We start from the raw sequence: 18,963 nt of genomic DNA, 5'->3' as shown, positions 1-18,963 counted from the left end.
GAAATCTCAAAGATGCTAATCATCTTTGAAAGCATCCATCTAGCATTAGAAATATCACTGTTTTCATTCTCATACCTACTTCATGGCACTCCAGCACTAAAATTCTATATTTTTCACAGAGTGGATTCATATATGTAATTGAAGCTAAACTTAAAAATCTGCATTTAAGGAGATACAAAAAGTATCTCTGATATTAGCAGTAGCAAGAATTAGAAGAAAATTCAGAAAAAATAACTTTGGGCCATATCTTCCTGGGAAGACTACATTAGCAAACAGTAGCCAGGAACAAACCCAAGACACAGCAACTTGAGTCCTATGCCAGACAGCATTTGAAAGAGAAAAATGAAGGGATTAATTTTAAAATTCTACAGAACCACAACACAATTTCACTTGCAATTAGCACCACATTAATTCAAAGCCCATTAACAAAATGGATGCTTTGAAAATGAGGATAAACTTCCCTTAAAGATGCATACACCCAGAACACAACTTGAGAAGTTTTCTTTATTGTGAACCCTGAGATAGAATATCCCTGAACACAAACATTCTGCTTGGTAAGAATAAAAGCATGACAAAGCACAGGAAATCAACAGACAAAATCTCCAGCGTATGATAAACCACAAGCCACTGAGCTCTGTAAGCACTGGGGAAAAGACCTTCTGGTGTAAAGAAATCTCAAAGATGTTTGTCACCACAAACAGCTGATTGTCATCACATGTTGTCACAAACAGTAAAATGAGATGCACAAGCAACAGAATGATCCTTTCCCCAGCTGAAAACAGTAGCTAATCTTTGGTGGAAACCTTACAATTTGTGGACATGCCAGAGGACTGCAGGTGGTCTTGGAAAGATGGAAAACCAGTCATGCAGGATGAGAAGAGTGCTCTTTCTGGATTTCTATTCACCTTTGTTGCTGTGCAAAAACAAAAGACCACAGATAGATCCTACAGGATTAGGATACACATAGTTTCAAGAGCTGTTTTTCAATGTACAACCTTCACCTTTCAGTTTTCTTCTACAGACAAAGATGCCCATCTCCTCTTTTTTATCAATTTCTTAGAAGTTCCTTCACTGTTACTCTTCTGCTACTTCAAATCCTCACATACAACAGCAGATAATTAATTACCTTTTGCCACTCTGGAAGAATCAAGGTCACCAAGTTTTTTTGAAGTCAGCATTTTAATACTCACTGGCAGTTGAAAAAGTTACACGTTAGGAACCAAGATCAAGATAAAAGTCTCTATGCCTACAGTTTTAATGTAGGATTGAACTACTACAGGACTAGTGCATGCACCTCACGTGCCCTACTATAGAAATGGAGGTAGCAGAATTAGAAAAGACAGACAGATAAAAATCTCTCTGCAGGAAGAGACACTAAGTGAAGTAGGACTCTCCAGCTTGGAAAATAAATGACAGGGAGGAGGGGAGGATGTCAGAGAAATCTGTAAAATCATGAATGGTGGGAAGCAGGCAAGGAAAGGAAATCATCATTCACTGTTATTTACTGCTTTCTAAAACAGAAAAGCAATAGACCCTAAATGAAATTATTGGAGAGCAATTTTATAACAAAGGGAAATACTTTTTCATGTAATACATAATTCAGTTATGGAGCTCTTGGTCACAGGATGTTGTGGATGCCAGAAATACAAATGAGAAAAAAAATGATTAAACAAATTCATGTTAGAAAAGTGTATCAAGGGCAATTAAAGAAGATAACATGAATGACTTTCAAGTCTGAAAGTCCTAAAACTATCAGTTACTGAAAGTGAAAAAGATACAATAGGGGGAGAAGCACTTTATGCTAGCCCTGTTTTTTGTTTTTAGTGAAGCAGTAAGTTTCTGCTACTGACCACAGTTGGAGAAGTGACCCATTAGGAACTACATGAGCCTAAGGTCTGCTATATATAGCCATTTGGTGATGTACAACATGGAAATGTAACCTCTCATAACTCTTGTAAAAGCTCTGCCTTCCATTTACTACAGTAGTTTACACTGGAAATAGTGGAATTAATAACATTATTGAAAGACTTTGATTAAAGTTGCCACAGCAGTTATACTGGATCAGATTAAAAAGCCACATCTCATGTGAGAACTCTCAAACCAATATATCCAAGCTTCCTCTAAGGGATTTATATATAAATATAGATATATATTCCTAGAAGAAAAATACACAATAAATTTATTCTCATAAATACAAAGGTGCACAGTTTCCTACTCTGAGATACAGAATAGCCTCATATGACAATAGAAATGCAGGAGTTATGAGACTGAATATTATTATCTTTGCCCATTTGTCCCCTTCCATTTTATATTAACATGTATCCAAAAGGAAGATTTTACTACTTTTATACCAAATTCTACATCACCATTTAACAAATATAAATTTATTTATAGACAAATATAAGAGTTGGTCTTAAATATCTGTATGAATAAGGAAAGGGGAACATAGCTGAACTACTGAGGAACAGTTAACTAACAGCAGATCTGTTTGGTGATTAGTGCAGAGACAACTGCTGTGGAGAGGTAATTAACACTACACGCTTTTACATGACAATTACTACAGTTCAAAAAAGCTCTTGTGTCAGCAAGTGTTTACAGTCCCACTGTCCTTACATTATTTGCATTACAGAAAATTTCAGAAGTAGAAAGATGACAGCGACATACTGTAAGCAAGATGCTAGCCAGAAATTCAGTTTATGCACTGATAACAAATTCTCAATGAATCCTGCCACCTGAAAATAGAATTAGCCCAGATAAAACTGGCCAGGAAAACACACAATCCTGACATAGTACCTGTAAAATAATAAGCCAAAAGTCAAAACAATCCAATCTGGTGGCCTTCACACTGACCCTTTTGCAGTAGTGTTACCAGAAGGAGAAAAGAGTTTTCTCTCTCTTCTAAACTTTGACCACCACCTTACCCATCAGCATCCCACCAAAAAGACTTTTAGTGTTTTACCAAATGAGATAGCTGATTTGTTCATTACTGCAGAATTCAAGCTGCAAGGCTCATTCCTTTCAAAAAATTTTTACTTTTAAAACACTGTAGGAATGAAATACTACTCTTGTGAACTCACACTTGTTTTCAGCATTTTTGACAGAAATTTTTATGATTTTATGTCTTGTGATATCTGGAACTTTTAAAACTCCCTATCTCCTGGAATCCTGGGAAAATTGCAGCTTGTCCACTTAAACCAAATCAACAATATTCAAAAATCCTCTCATTACAAGCCACAGAATCTCCCATGTTTCCTTCTCAAAAAAAGGTAAAAGCTGAAAAAACAAAATTAAAATGAAAGCTTAACCCTAAAAGATAAACAATGGCCTGTAATTTATTCTTGCTTTTGAATACACATTGTTTTTAGACTCCCATGTGGGGACAAGGTGTATTTGTTGCAAGAAAAAATTATATTTGTTTTCCTTTTGTTTTTAATTGGTTTACTGGCATATATTGAAGAAGTTATTCATCTCTACTGTAGCCTTTATAAATGCATCATATCTATAAGTATTCCTGTGCAATTAAAATGAGGATGTAAAATTAAATGTATTGCTAATAAAGGAGCAACATGTGAAAACTCCTGCCCCTCCCTTCTACTTCCAATGTTTGATCTGCCCTGTCTGCAGATGGGGTGGTTTGCAGAGGAAAAAAAAAAGAGATCTACTATGCAAATGTAGATGTGCTCCTTCATCCACAATAAAACTTCTGTTGTACACTTGAATACTAAAAATACAACTAGTAATTACTATCACAGTGTTTTTCAAGTGTGGTCTGCAGGGAGTGCAACTTTTAAATCACTACATTTTATCTGTGGATTTTTTTTAATACTGTCTGACAGTTACTGCTAACTAATGTTAGCAAAATTTGGAAGTAGTGAATTTCAAACACTGGTAGAACACATAGATAACATCTCTACCTACTTCCAGTGGAGAGAAAATCCACCCTTCTGCATCATTCCTGGAAAACTACAATTAAGAAGAGTCACTACTCAATTGGTTTTATTTTTGAACAGCTGAAGCTTGTCCCAGATTAACAACAGCCTCCATCAAGTCAGAGACATCTATCCACCAAAAAAAGGTGATTTCCTCCAGGAAGTGTTGAGTACACTGGACCATGCCCCACTATTTTCTGGACCAGCTTCTTGAAACTTAAAGTGGATGTGGACAGAAGCCACTGGGAGAACAGAGAATAGGGAAACTTCCACTGTCACCCTATTCCTAAGGTAGCTTCTTTTAAGAAGCTGCATTTTCCCTGCAAAGTAATTGTAGGATTAGAAAATCTTAGGAAAGAGGAGCTTGATATATTTAAAGTATAGAAATCTGGAGTATAGTTCTGAAAGAGAATTCACCTGTGATAGGAAATCAAGAGAACTACAGAAAATAAATCTTCTGTTAATGATCATACATTAATTCTGATGTTGCATAAAAGCCTTATTTCCTATACTTACCCTGAATACCTGTAGGTAATATAATTTAACAGAGCCTAATACACCCATTTTAGTGGGAAAAAACCAATCCTGTAAGAAAAATGAAATAAACTTCCTCTTCCATGCCAGTGGAAGCTTAGCCCTGAAACTCCTGTTGCTCTGACGTCATCTTCCTACTTTTCAGATATCTTTGTTAAAAAAAGCATTGGTTATGTTTCAGCACAATCAACCAAAGGAAATTTATGTAACCAGGAAACTACAAAGTCCCTTAGTTGATCTGCTGACAGCCTCCATGGGCAAAAAAGGGAGACTCATTATTCCATTTTAGTTAAGCACAAAAGAAAAATAAGGTAATTTGAGCTTAACACCAAATGTCATCCTGAAATTCTGCTACAGTTAGAGTGTGACAAACAATGCTAGCTTACCCACAAAAGAAAAAAGTGAACTAAATTTCCAGTAATTTTACAAAAGCTAAACAAAATCACCGTTCCTTATTAAGTTTGTTCCGTAAGGAACAAATACAGTTGTGCTATTTAATTACAGTTCCCCAAAGTTGTGTAAAGGTTTTGTGTGAATCAGCTTTCCAATAAAACATCCTTTTTCTACCTTGACAAATGTATTTAGTTAGAGCTGGCAAGATGGGCAAAACAAAATATCCAAGATATTAGCCAACATTCTTTGACAGCTCCCAATTCAATACTGGCTGTAAATTGCCTCACATTTCAAACCCCCAAACCCACACTCAGTATTGCAGAAGTTCCTTTACCTTGAACTTTAGGGAATGACTAGGGGTACCACTGTTACACTGTTTAGAGATACTGTTTTTCTTCCTTTTGACTGCAAGAAAAATACAGGGGAATAATTTGTCATGTGAAAAGGAGAAAACAAAAGTCTGGTTTTGAATGTATCTAAATCCCTGTAAAGATCTTCGAGCTCTATAGATCACAAGTATAAAACATCATTTGTCAATTCACTACTGAAATAATGAGCATTCAGAAAGATACTGCTGCAACCTAACCTGTCAGATACCAGCTGATCTTCCACTGAGCAGAATTTTTATTAACAGATAAAATAACTGCATTCAGCATCCAGGCCTAAGTGACTGTCAACCAATGAAAAATTAAAATAGAAGTGTTACTTACAGTTACTAGATGCTCCCATATAGTTCAACGTGTACTGATCTGCTACCAGCATCCTTTAAGTTTGCTATTATACATGTCCCAACAGCTTCATACTCTCCTTCTGTGTAGCATCTCCAACTCAAATATGAGAAAATACACTGCTGTGCTTAAACAGACACTTACTTAATTAGCCTAACGAGGAATGGTACTTTGGATGGGAGGGGAGAGAAGCCACCCCCATTCAACTGCTGGTAAATGTAACAGAGGAAACACCACATGTTGACCATATAAATGACTGCACTTTCTAATAAGCCAAGAGAAAATAAGAGAGATGGCTATACATGAATTTCAGCAGCTTGTGCACACGCTGCATCCTCTACTGAATTCATTCCAGCTTGCATTGATGTATTTTCTGACTGACTCTGCTTAGTACAGAAACAGTACTTTCAGCCCACAAGTCTTCAGATGACAATCAAATCAAGATTTAATCAGTTCAACTTTGAACTAGAACAGCTCCTCATCCTGCAAATAACCCCTGAAAATATATTTATGTTGATTTTTTTCGTCAGCTGCCCGTATAAACAAGAACAGTTTAAAAAAAATCTAAAGCAAAGGTTCGCTCTTCGAAGACAAAATTCTTCTTATAGCTGTAAACCTCTGACTTCCTGAAGGTGCATTGCAGGAATGGTAGAAACTGATTTAGTGAAAGGCTTCTATTAGTGAGTGCTGTTCCCACTGCAAAGTCCCTCCCCTTGCTATAATCAATAATTTAAGCAAAGCCAAGAATCATGTCAGCCAAAATGACCAGGATAACTTGACTGTCTCTTTCTTACAGAGTACATGTAAAATTAAATTAAGGTCTGAATGGGAATTTATTCTAATTTTAAAATTAATTTGGCCAATCTGAGTTGTGCTTTTTGGCTTTCATGCTGAGTAGGGGGGGGAGGGATGGGGTCCTTTGTTCCTTACTAAAATTTCTCAGGTTCAGAGAAGTGCCCAAAATCGACTTCCAAGAAGTAAATAACCCTAGATTTAAGAGTATTTTATCAGTTATGTGCAAACAAGAAATGTGCTCAACAAAGTTAAAGCCCTTACTTGTGGATTATGACAGTGCTACTCCTCTCTCAGTCCCCTGCAATGATGTCTGAGTTAATAACTGATGCAGTGTTTAAAGTTTAAATTGAGATCTGCAGAATCTCAACTCAAAAGTAATTTAAAAATAGGAAAAATGTATTTAGTTAAATTGTGTTATTGTTTAGGTCAAAATAGTTTTATTAAGAAACAGTTTCACGAAGAGTTCTGAGAATGATTTTCAAGCAAAAGCCTTGAAGTAGTCTGACTGTGTAATAAGTTAGTCCAGTGTATCAAATTATGTATATATAAAATAATCAACATAACAAATAGCAGTTAAAAAACAATCCCTGTAACACAACACCATAAAAAATGGATTAAAATGCCCCGGAGACACTATAAGCAGGAAGCAAAAATATATGCTTTGGATTTGGAGTGCCCCCAAGGACTTCTCATCACCAAAGTATCATGGATAAATCTACCATGCAAGCCGAAGGACACACACTGCTGGGCTTTAGGAAACCAGATCCAGACACTACAAGGAACCCACTTAATGTCATTATCTTGAGCTCTGTGGCATCCAGATATTGGACATTTATGGCCTAATCCTGAGTACCCAGGGGCTCTCAAAATGAAGCAATTGAGTCTTAACAGCAAATATAAGTGCTTTCATGGGATTGCTTAAAAAAGGCTTCATGTCCCTTAAGGCAGGGACCATACATGCGCTCTCAAGCGAGGACTGAGTTCAGAGCAGGGTCTCTGCAGCACGCCAAGTCGTATCACACAACACCTCTTCTGGCCCATGGAGACGCTCAGTACTGCTCTGAATCTACCCACCTCCTCCTGATGCAACAGCAGCGAACCCAAGGCTCCCTGCAGCACCATCTATTCCATGTCTTAGTGGTACATGCTATAAGTTGCTGTATGTCCAATACCATAACTTGCAACAGCACCGTTGTGACTCAAGGGACCCACGACCCCAATTCAGCCAAACCCATGTTGTTAATTAAAGCTGAATTCAACTTCTATCAGCTAATGCTTGACTTATGTGAGAATTCAGCACATGAGGAACCAGTGCACTGAGAAACTGGGGTCTAAAGTAGCCTCTAACTTGAGGAGATCAAAAGAAATACCTCCAATTGAAAACATAACAGGGCAGGAACTTGAGGAGGATTTAAGTCTGTGACCCTCACAGTACAAACATCACCTTCCACAGGGGCCTGAACTAGGATCTGACTTTCTCTTAGCAGTACTTCAGTATCAAATAACTCAGATCTTCCCCTTTTTGTGCTCAAGTTTTTAGAACTTCTGTGAAATAACATCCCAGCACAAGCAAAATCCCCAGTACTCACTTCTGCTGTCAAAATCAGTCCATCTGATTTACTGTCATCATTGCCTTTGTGCTAGCCTTGCTTACCTAACCTATTGTCCACAAACATCCCTGCTTGCTTCCAGCTCTCCTTCAGCTTGTGCCAAGTTCTCATTTATCTCCAAAGCTGCATTTACTCTCCCTTTGCTTCCCCCTTCAGGTCGTGTTCCCATCTTCCAACCCATCTTCCCCACTTCACAACCCACTTGTTCCCCCATCAGCTTTCTCCTCTGACAGCAATGGGGAGACCAGCTCACCACTGCTGGGCCCGACGCTGGGATCACAGCAGGTGCTCACAGGAACAACCGCAGTGGCCCAGGCTTTGCACTTCCACTCTGCAGAGTGCAAAAAGGCAGGAACATCTTCTGAGCAGGAAACTCCCCAAACTGTGCTGGCCATCCCCAGCTTGCACACCTGGTGAATCACTGCTAGCCCAGCAACTGCAAGGTCCTGAAGAGCTCAAGGGCCACTGCAAAGACTAGAGACTCATTCTGCTGAGTGGTGATACCATTCCTCTACCACACCTCCTGCAGCTGATATACAGGAGCCTAGAAGATGACAAACAACATCCAAACAGGCTGCAAAGATCTTCAGAGCACACAGACCCCATCTAGAAGAATATAACCTCGTTCTCAGCTTGCACTTATATAAAGTGTCCTCCCAAAGGTAATACTGTTTTCCCCTTCCTTTCCCTAGAGATATCTATACCCATTTCAAAGCATCAATCAGGTGAATTGAAGTTTGGCCCAACTTCTATGCAGCATTCAGAAGTGCTGAGGCAGAGGTTTACTGGATCGATTTTGGTCATAATTTTTTATTACTTGAACGGCTATATGAAGTGGGAACTTTCCTTTTTTTAAGGCGAGCTGGTTTGTCTGCTATCAGCTTATTTTGGCTTTTCTTCTGTGCAACTTCCTGCCTTATCATCCCTCTGAAATCAGGATCCTGACTTTTCCCCATTACCTTCTCTGTTTTCTGTGATTTGTTTTCCCTTCCTCTTTGCTTAGTCCTCCGTCTGACAATCCTAGGCATAGAAGAGCTTTTCCAACAAGATGCATTCTACCTCAGAGAGGACATGCAGCATCCAGAACTACACACTTCCATCCCTAAACTACAGAAGCTTGAAAAGTTTCCAAAAATAGTTTGTAAAGTTAAGTACTTGACATGGTTAAGTTATTCACCACTTCTGAAACTTGAGCCTGCCCTACAGATGCTCAGAAGAGTTTTCCACTTTGCTACAGCACACAAAAAGCATGTCCTAATATCTCTTAACATTACACATTCATGTAAAGTGCATTGTGGAGTTAGGGGAAATGTGCAATGCACTGGGCACCTTGTGAACTACTCTACTCAGGCAGTAGTATGACACTGGCATTTACTTCCCCATGCTGTCTTGGGACCACCTCTGCTCCCCACTGCCACCTTTTACTTTCCCACACAGGTATTCCACATGTTCCAGGAGCAGGCCCTGCAGGCATTTGTTTATCCCACAAGTACACATTTTACTGAATAGAAAAATATTCATTTTTAACATGCTCAAAATCATAGTACTGCACTTATACAAAGCAGCACTATGATATTTTCTGGATCAGGAATTACACGCTTTACTAAGGTAGCATAGTTTCTGATGAACTGAAGAATTGTTCTTTATCTTTTTGGCAAACAGTTAAGTATGAAACTGCAACTGTGACCACACAACACATTCTGAAAAACCATTTCTATAGTCCCAAATTTTGGTAATTGGAAACAGAGTTTGGGAGAAGATGCTAATTGCTGGTGTATAAAACATCTATTCTGCCATTCCTGAATTTAAGCACATTAATTCACCTTTACATACCCATTTTTATTATCTATCCCAATTCAAAAGGGTGCTGATTAACACTCCTAATTATGGAATCTTTAGATTTCAAGTCAGAGCAGTTGAGCATCCAAGATACAGATTTAGGTAGCTCCACTGAGAATCATGGAATAAAACCAACCTGACTGCCTAAACACAGCAAGCAGCCTCCCTGTGCAAGTGATAGTGGCAATGTGTACTTGAGAGGATCATCTTTCAAGTTCAATTTACTGTCAAGTACAATTTATTTTATGGCCTTCTACCAGTAGATCACAGTAGATCCTGATACCGTGAACATTGTGTAACCGTGCTGCCCTTGAAGTTTTATTTCTTTTAAACTGACCCTAAAATCTTACAGGGATGGCTAAATAAGAGACAAACATGCAGTTAGTTACTTCACATGCAGAATGTTACCTACATAAACACTGGGGATATAGAGCAATAGTCACCTTTCTTATTTCATAAGCAGTCAGCAAATGGTCAAGCCTGAGACTATAAAACATGCACTGTTCTTGAGTGCATGGTTATCAGTAACATGCAGGATTAAGAAAAATCCAACAGCTCAATATTAAAAGTTGTCAGCCTTTAGGATGCACAGTTGTCAACCAGAGACTCTTATTCCCAAAAAGATGAAAATTGGGTGTTTACTTGGAACCCTACAACTGTATAGATGGTTCTCTCGTTTTATAAGACCTGTGTTAATCCACAATGTAATTTAATGTATTTTTAGTATATAAATCTTTTTCCCCACTCAGGAACACAGAAAACATGTTCTGAGCAAATAACAGACTTATTGTCTGTATCAGATAGGTATTGCAGAGGAAGAATCATGCTTTTAAGAGGGCATCCATTTTAATTTGGTCAAAGATGCTGGTTAAAATCAGAGTCAGAATTGACCACTGCTATAAATCTTTCTGACTAGTTCATGATTTACTGTAATTTTTATTGTATTAAGAGGGCTATTCTCCCCAGACATGCTGTTATTTCAGAACACTGGGCTCTCTTTACAGGAGTGACACTCCTGATCCCCAAGGGCTGGTCTCACAGCTGCCATTTCTGCACTGGATTGAACTCATTCCTTTGTAACCAGCCATTAAACTGCCCTCTCGTATCCGCTCGGAGAGCAGCAGGGCACAGGCAGTTGGTCTATTGCAATTGCACACAGCAGCAGCACTCCTGAGAAAGAGGACACTCATGGTTTTAATACCCCTTTGATTTCAACCAGGGAGAAACAAGGCATCGTGTGACCCAAAGGCTGAGAGACCAGGGAGCCCGAGGAGGCTGCTGCCCCTGCACAGCCTCCCACAACCCCAAAGAGAGCAAGGAGGGCAGCTGGCATAGAGCAACAAACATCCACGGCTCTCTAGCACCATGTGTCCCACATCTCAGGGACTTTCCTAATTATGGGGATATTCCTGGCTCTAGAAGGAGGGAGTTTTACTTAGATCAATGTAAAACAGAAAGCAAAAGCAAATTCCAATTTTCTTGTAGGTTTTGAGGCAAAGAGAATTCTTTTTATTACCTGAAGAATTCTCATTTCTAATTCATCAGATTATTACACAGAGCACTGCACTTTACTGTGGCAGAATAACTTTCCACTGAATTTCTTTTTCAGGTGATACAAAGATTAAGAAATGTGCCTGCCTTCTATAGCCTTCTGGGGAACTTCTTAACAAAAAGCAAAGAAGCAAACAAAAAAGCAAGCCACAAACAGAAAACACTACCCTCATTCTCTCCTAGGTTTGGGCTCTGGGGCATGTGCTTTGCTGCTGCTTGCACCACACAGATTCATACAATGAATACATGCAAATTCATCCAGGTGACACTGGTGAATACACAGAGAGGGAGAGAAGGAATAGGTAGATGGTATAATAACACAAGATGTGTTTCCTTTAAAAACTAGACTAAGGAAATTTTCTTGAGAGAGAAGGAGGAAGGGTTCCCTGTGATTTGAACCCAGTTCTGGTCCATTTGCAGTATTAAAGCCACCTGGAGCCGGTGTCTGGTTATTCATAAGACTCTCCAAATGACAGAGGATGCAGATGGATAGATACAGTAGGTCCCAGAGGAGATGCAGCGCCTGAGGCCAACAGAGGCAAGCTTGCTTGTTTGGGGGACTGCCTGCAGTGCTGGGTGTCAATCAGCTCTGGCAGCAAGTCACTGCCTGTCTCTAGGAAGGCTGCCTGAAAACCCATTAGGGCTTGGCATGTGCTAAGATCTCAATGACATCCCATTGCTTTGCTGACTATAGGTTTTTTTTCCTTCTAAAATCACCTCAGGCTCATTTTTTTTTAAGTACTGAATCTCAGAAAGAAGGTTAGATAGCTGAAAGCACTCATAAAATTATCTAAAAGTTGAGGTCAATGTAGTTCTTGTCAAGATGTACATATAGCTAATTTCCCTGGAGAAGAAAGAAGAGTTTCCTCAAAACACATTTCTTATACTGTACTGTGCTTGTGGTGTTCAGTGCCCATTATTAATGGATTCTATCATATCTGTTTGTCAACATTAACATTTGTTAAAATAAGTCAGTTGCTTTGTATCTTTAAATTGAGTTTTACTTATTTTTGACCTCCTCACTCAGAGAGAAGGTCAAGGCTCTTGGAAACACCTTTTTATTAGACCACACATAGAAGCATCCTTCCCAAAGGAGAGTTCAGGACAATGCATCATTGTCTAAACAATGATGCATTCCCAGCGCAACCAATTTAGAATAAAATTTTCAGGATTTTTGAATTATACAACTCCAAAAGAAAACACACAAAAACAAAACAACAAAAATACCTCACGAAACAACATTCAGATTTCCAGGATTTGAATAATGAAATATTGTTAAGAGTGGGAAGAGAAAGACAAAACAATTCAGAAGCCCTGAAAGAAGTATATTGTTATTTTCAACAGTGTCTTCTCAGGAAAACCATATTTCTAACATAAACTGAAGTGCTAAATACAATCTCTGGATTAAACATTATTAATTCCCCATGTATCTGATGGACTACATTATTTTATAGATTAACTGTTCTCAAGACTGGGGGATTTTTTCACTTCCCAGAATTCATATGACTAAAACTCTACTGCCTATTTTCTTCCGCCTAGATAAACGTCTTTTTTCGCTTAGGCCCTAACACCTATTACTGAAGCATAAATGCAATGGTTGGAGAGCACTGAGCTGCGAAGACCCCACACGATTCTCTCCTTCTACCCCAGATGCAGTGGCAGTGAAGAGCCCTGTCCATGCCCAAAACCACAGACCTCCAGGATGGACACCACCAGGGCTCACTGCACAACTCTCCAGCTGGGAGGGCTTCTCTTTACCTATGCTGGCACATCGGGAGCATCATCAAATGACTGGGATGGAGTGGGCACACTTACAAAGTTGTGCATTAAAAAAGTAAAAGTCTTCACTGAACCTAAATACCATCATTCAGAAAAGCTTTTTTGTTGGGTGTAGGTAGCTATCAGTAGTTTTCAGCATCTCCAGACAATCATGTTCTTCTCACAACATGCACCCACTGATTATTGAAGAGCAATTATTTATAAACTAGCAAGAGGTGCAGTTAGCATATTTCTAGGACCCTGTATAGGGCATCTGCTGGTGCCTCTCTTAAAGTGGCAACAATCAAGCAGGAAGCTTCCAAGCATACCCTAGCAGACAAACAGCTGTGTGCAAGGCCAGTGCTTGTATTTTGATACAATCCACTTCTCCACTGAAACTGCTGAACCACCTCTCTCCTTCCTGGCACCAGCTGAGAAAAGCAATGCCTTTTTGAAACAGTGGCTGTGAGGAGCCTTTGTTTGCATACCTGCTTCATCAGGCGAGCTCGGCGAGGCGCTGTCCTGGGACAGGGTGGTCCAGCTGGAGTCCTCATCGCTTGGGGCCAGGTTTTGAATCCTATGGAGGGCACAGTCTGTTTTGGCCCCAGTTTTTGGGTGATCTTTCTTTGTCTCAGGGCTTGATGACACTGTGGCAACCTGGCCATCCTCTGGGCTTGGCATCTTGTTCTGTTTCCGGGGCAGGACTTCCCCATTGACAATAATAGTAGAAGCCTGGCTGTTGCTTTGTGCAGACTTATCTTCCATTGCAACAAAACCCGGCTCTAGATCTCGAGCTGATGTCTCTAGATCCGCATAGTAATTCAGGAAGCTCTTGGTCCTCCTCGGCTGTGAGGGTAATATTTCACAGCCAGAGGAATCCTGCGGGATCGGCTCATTGCTTTCAAACTTCTCAGAAGTTACATTTACGCCTGCAGTGGTACTGAGGTTTTTGTTGGGATCCTGCTGTCCCTGCTCGGCAGCTTTCCTGAGCTGGTTTTCTCCATTCTTCACCAGCTTTATATTGGCAGAGCTGTTCCCCAGAAGGGGCTGAGCTGCTGGGTCGGAAAGACCCATAGCTGTCTGAATGTTAGTCAGTGCGTACTTTTTCCTGCATTTCGGAGGAGTGCTGTTCTTGGTCTCTGTGTGCCTGATTTCTGCATTCAGAAGCTCGTTGTGAGAGGAGCGCAGGTTCAGGGTGTTGGGTGGGGTGGCGGGGCTGTTGCGGTTCACAACGTCCGTCGTGCTGCCGCTTGCCATAAACACTGCCAGAGCGTCCACACCGGAATCGACTGAAAAGCAAAAGAAACAGCCATGAATCACATTCATTATATACATCATTCTGCTAGGGCTTCTGGTAAAGGCATGTAGCCCTTTGGGTAATTGTTTTACAGGAGGAAAATTACCACAACCTAAGTGGGGAAGAGAAGAGACAAAAGCTTCGCTATTAAATAAGGAAGAACAGAGGCAGAAAAACATACAGAGAGATCATCAGGACCACATAGATGAGAAAAAGTGGAAAGCTTGACCCTATACAAGACAGTTTTAGGGCAGAGTTTTAATTTCTGATTCTGTTGCAGGCAGGCTCTGGGACAGCAGAGATGCCCTTTCCAAATGCCTGGGACTCTCACTATCATCCTTACCATAACTATTTTAGTATTTCCCCTCTGTCTCCAATGAGGAGCGAAATAATTCCTCAAGTGCTCATCACTAGGAAGCAGAAATTTGAGATATTTCTAAGCAGGCTGCAGACAGATGCTGCTTCTTTTTCATCTAAGGGTAGTGCTGTTAGTGCCAAGCCTAACTGGCTGGTCAGTTGGTGACTCCCAACACCTGCATTTTCTCTGCTATTTGTCTTTCTGTCTTTCCCCTCCCTACCCTTCTGCCTTCTTTTTTTTTATTTTTTTTTAGAGAGTGGAAGTAGAGGGTCAGGGAATATGAGCAGAAGATTATTTCACAAAGGTGTATTTGATTTCCAAGGGGAGGCAAAAGAAATCCCTTGACAAAATATCCTGGTGGAATTCAATCAACTTTAAAAATAGGGCTGGCTCCAGAGATGCCTTACTATTTCTACAGCTCACGGAGGGTAAAACATACATCCTAGGGCAGAGCACACCCACTACACTGTTAAATAATACCATTCTTTTGTCTACATGTAAACAAGTTTCTGGTTGTTGTTAGCCAGGGTCACAGCTCATATTTTGAAAAAATATTAAGTTTATTGAGGGAACAGATTTTTAGACTATTAAAAATTATCAAAATATGGATAAAAAACCCCAAAATTAATTAAAAAACTGTAATTTGTTCCTGTACTGTCTATTTATGGCCTCTACCAATCTGCACAAGTACTCCATGAACACCTCCATTTACTGTGGCAGTCACTGTTGTTTGATACCTGGCAACTAAATTAGAGACCAATTAATAAATCACTCCCATCTGCCACAACATGAAACACCCTTTCTGTTGTTCCTAATTCTCAGATATCATTGACTGCTTATATAGCACATAAAAAGGTATCTGGAGCTTATCCAGGAATGAAAAGCTGTAATTTGAGCTAGCTGATGACAGATCATTCCAGCTGAGCTGTGCTGCATCTTTGTATATTTGATATATGACAGAACTGACTGCTGTACAGATTTACAAGAGATTAAATATATGGGTTTTAAAAGAACATATAATACATAAACAGGGGGAAAAGGAGCACTTCACAATGTTACCTAAATGCAGGCACAGTTGCTAGTGTTCCCTCCTCTTTGATGTGCTGTCAAAGCTGCTCACTTGCAAACATCACTCTGGTTCACTTAAAACCAAGCAGATCAAATAATAATACTCTTTGTTCCCTGAATTACCCACCCAGCTGTTGAAGAACAATTTCTAAAGCTTGTTAGAAACAGAATTTAAACTAAATTTTACAATTATTCATGTTTGCCAATTTCTCAAGCCCCAGTCAGTCAGTCTAAACCAACTGCAAATTCTTTAGAAGATGGATCACCCCATGCACACCGTGCAAAAGCCATCATCTTAGGTAACAGCTAACAAACATCCTGTGAGCAATTTCAGCTTTAGCCACATGAGATTTTAAAACACAACTATCACAAAATTTAAAGGAACTATGTAAATTACTTCTCAGATAAACACATCATATACGTACACATAGTTTTCTGGATCTTGTTTAAAACCAACCAGGTCTAATGTAAGCAAGGTTGCATTTGATCAGATGTTACCAAAATGTTTTACATGAAATATACATATATGTATATATCATCAACATATACATATCATACATATCAACTCACTGCTTTGTATTCTTTTCTGAATCACTCAAAATTTGACAACCTGAAAGTCACAAAAAAAAGTAAAGTAATAGGGCAGGATAATTTCCCCTGCCACTGCCTGACCTTTAGAATTTATGGAATTGCATGGTATCTAGGGATTTCACTAGATTATATTTTACTTCATGCTTCAGCAAATTAAAACAAGCATTTATGGTTTTCACTAATAAATACAATTACCACAATATGGAACAAGACTGAAATTTATTTTTCTCCTTTGTTACAAATGAGCTGCTTCATGCAATGTTTGCCACTATTTTTGTTACTGAACAAATTTCTTTAAAAATAATCTTCCTAGACAAAGCTTAAGCATTTGCCTGCCAGCTTATCTGTAGCCTGTCCCCTGCTGTTATTGTTTCATTGCTGAGAACTATTGTTAAGAAAACGCCCTTGGAAACACTGCAACAAAATGCATTACATTTGACTAATCTGCTTGATAAAGACTCTCCATTGGTTTGATGAACAGTGGCACGCTGTTCAACGACTAAGCCAAGGAGTCTTTGCGACCCACGTAGTGTTTGTGACTTGGGTGGTAAGTTGGGCTGGTGTATGACCACGAACAGAAAAATGTCAAAACAAACCTCTCACTAGACACCATTTCCCCTCCTGACCCCATCTCAGGTGATCTGTTGATCAAATCATCATGATCAAATGAGCAAGGAACAGGCAAACAGCAGCACAAGGTGTGCACAGAGTGAAGCAGGCTGTTCTCTCAGGGGCTGAGAGCCTGCTTTGGCATGCACGCAGCCGGCTTCCCTCTGCTCTTGGAAGCAGATATAGACATGAGAAAAAGGGGGGGGGGAAAGAGAAAGGGAGGCAAAAAGAGAAGAAGAAATACAGATGGGAAAGGCCAGATCTTCCATCTCAAGGGTAGAAGTTGCTACGAGACTGGGACTAACTAAAGCACCAGAAAAATTGGAATGCAAGTAAATGCCTAAGAGCACTGAAGAAAGCTTGCACAGTAGAACAGCGTAAGGAAGAAGAGCGATAGCCTGTCCCCTCTTCCTTTATACAGGACACAGTGATGCTTGAAACACGTCACTTTTCCCAGAGGAAGCACAAAAACTTCAATAAAATGCAGGAACCATGGGTTCCTGCACCCAGGGTTCCACAGGCGGCCTCCATCCCCCTCTCAGACAGCTCCTTGTGCTGCCTGGCCACCAGCAACGACAATGCTACTGGCACAGGGCACCCAATTTTCAATTCCTCTACCTTCTGCTGGAAAGCAAACACAAATGGACAACCAGATCAGGAATCACTGAGTTGATACATATATCTCAGCTAAAGTGGGGGAACACTGGTAAGTTTTAAGTGAGTAAAAGTAGGGCATTACTCTAAAAATATTCTACTCTGGTGAAAAGCTAACAATAATTAGGAAATTATCATTACTGGGAATAATAATAATGTTAAATTGTTGGTGCTTCAAGACAGCACTTAACTTGGTAGAAGACCTGTCATAACAATTCATTAAGGGTTTTGACTTGCTTACTTTTTAAAAGAACTCCCAGCCTCAACTGTAGACTTTTAACATTCTTACAGATCTAGATTAAAATACTTTTACCACTATAATGTGTTTAACGCAGAGTAGTGCCAATTCTCTAAGGATCATAATAATACAAATAACGCTACTACCTGAATGGCTTTTATTGATGTATTTTAATCTTGTCATAAAACTTACAGAGCTGAAGAAAGAAAGAGAAAATGCCATTGCAAACAAAGAATAGTGCATGAACGATTTGTCTTTGCCATCTAATGACTTTTTTGCATCGTATGATCTATGGCAGGTCTTAAAAAAGCTGAATAGAGAGTTTCTTCAAAAAGGCACAGTTAAAAAAGAAAGGAAGTGCTTGCCCTTTTTCATGTGTAAGTGCAAAATGGAAGTGAAATATGGTCCTGGAAAGAAGAAGAAGAAAAATAAGAGGAAAATTTCACATATTTGCATAGCAGAATCTTTTAAAGGGCATCTGACCTGGAAGTACTTCTGACATGGCTCGCGGGGCGTCAGCAATGCATCAGGAAATAGATTATAATTTGATATCTGAAAAGAGGGACCATTTAAGAATTAAAACCAAAGGAAAACACAAAAGAAAAATACCACATTTTAGAAGTTCCTGAGAGATGTTAAGCATTCTAAATAAAGCCCACAGCATAACAGTGAGGATCTTTTGAGTTTTCAATGATATTTGACAGTCATTAAAGTATGGGAGAGGCTAGTCTACAGAAAAACGAACATGTAAGTAAAAATAACTATTACATTTTTGTTAATGTACAACTTTACTAGGAGCACAAATTCAAAAATATTCTCCAGTTTTAGTCAACATACTGTAGCAAAAAGTTCAATACATTAGAAAATACTAGGTTTTTCCCAATTACTCAGCTACAGCTTACTCAGGAAACCACAGCAGCATTGGTAAAAGAAAAGAAAACATAGCAGTAAGGCAGGTTCCCACGAAAATTTGTAGAATGAGATCTAGCATATGAAATTAAGAAGCACAGA

General features: G+C 39.4%; 1 protein-coding gene across 10 annotated transcripts in view; it reads right to left on the bottom strand.

Moving 5' to 3' along the window:
• Positions 1-18,963, bottom strand: part of APBB2 (amyloid beta precursor protein binding family B member 2) — a 169,936-nt gene that overhangs the window by 80,613 nt on the left and 70,360 nt on the right. For 6 of the 10 annotated variants that reach the window (XM_082282134.1, XM_082282135.1, XM_082282131.1 and 3 more), the window contains exon 4: positions 13,626-14,426. In XM_082282134.1, coding sequence (XP_082138260.1) covers positions 13,626-14,426 — 801 coding nt within the window. Of the gene's footprint in view, positions 1-13,625; positions 14,427-18,435; positions 18,505-18,963 lie in introns of all 10 variants that reach the window. The other 4 variants (XM_082282138.1, XM_082282139.1, XM_082282141.1 and 1 more) reach the window with 1 other exon arrangement.

Source organism: Coloeus monedula, assembly GCF_965178545.1.
Source record: "Coloeus monedula genome assembly, chromosome: 5".
NCBI classification, from domain to species: domain Eukaryota; kingdom Metazoa; phylum Chordata; class Aves; order Passeriformes; family Corvidae; genus Coloeus; species Coloeus monedula.
This window is presented reverse-complemented; position numbering and strand designations above follow the sequence as displayed.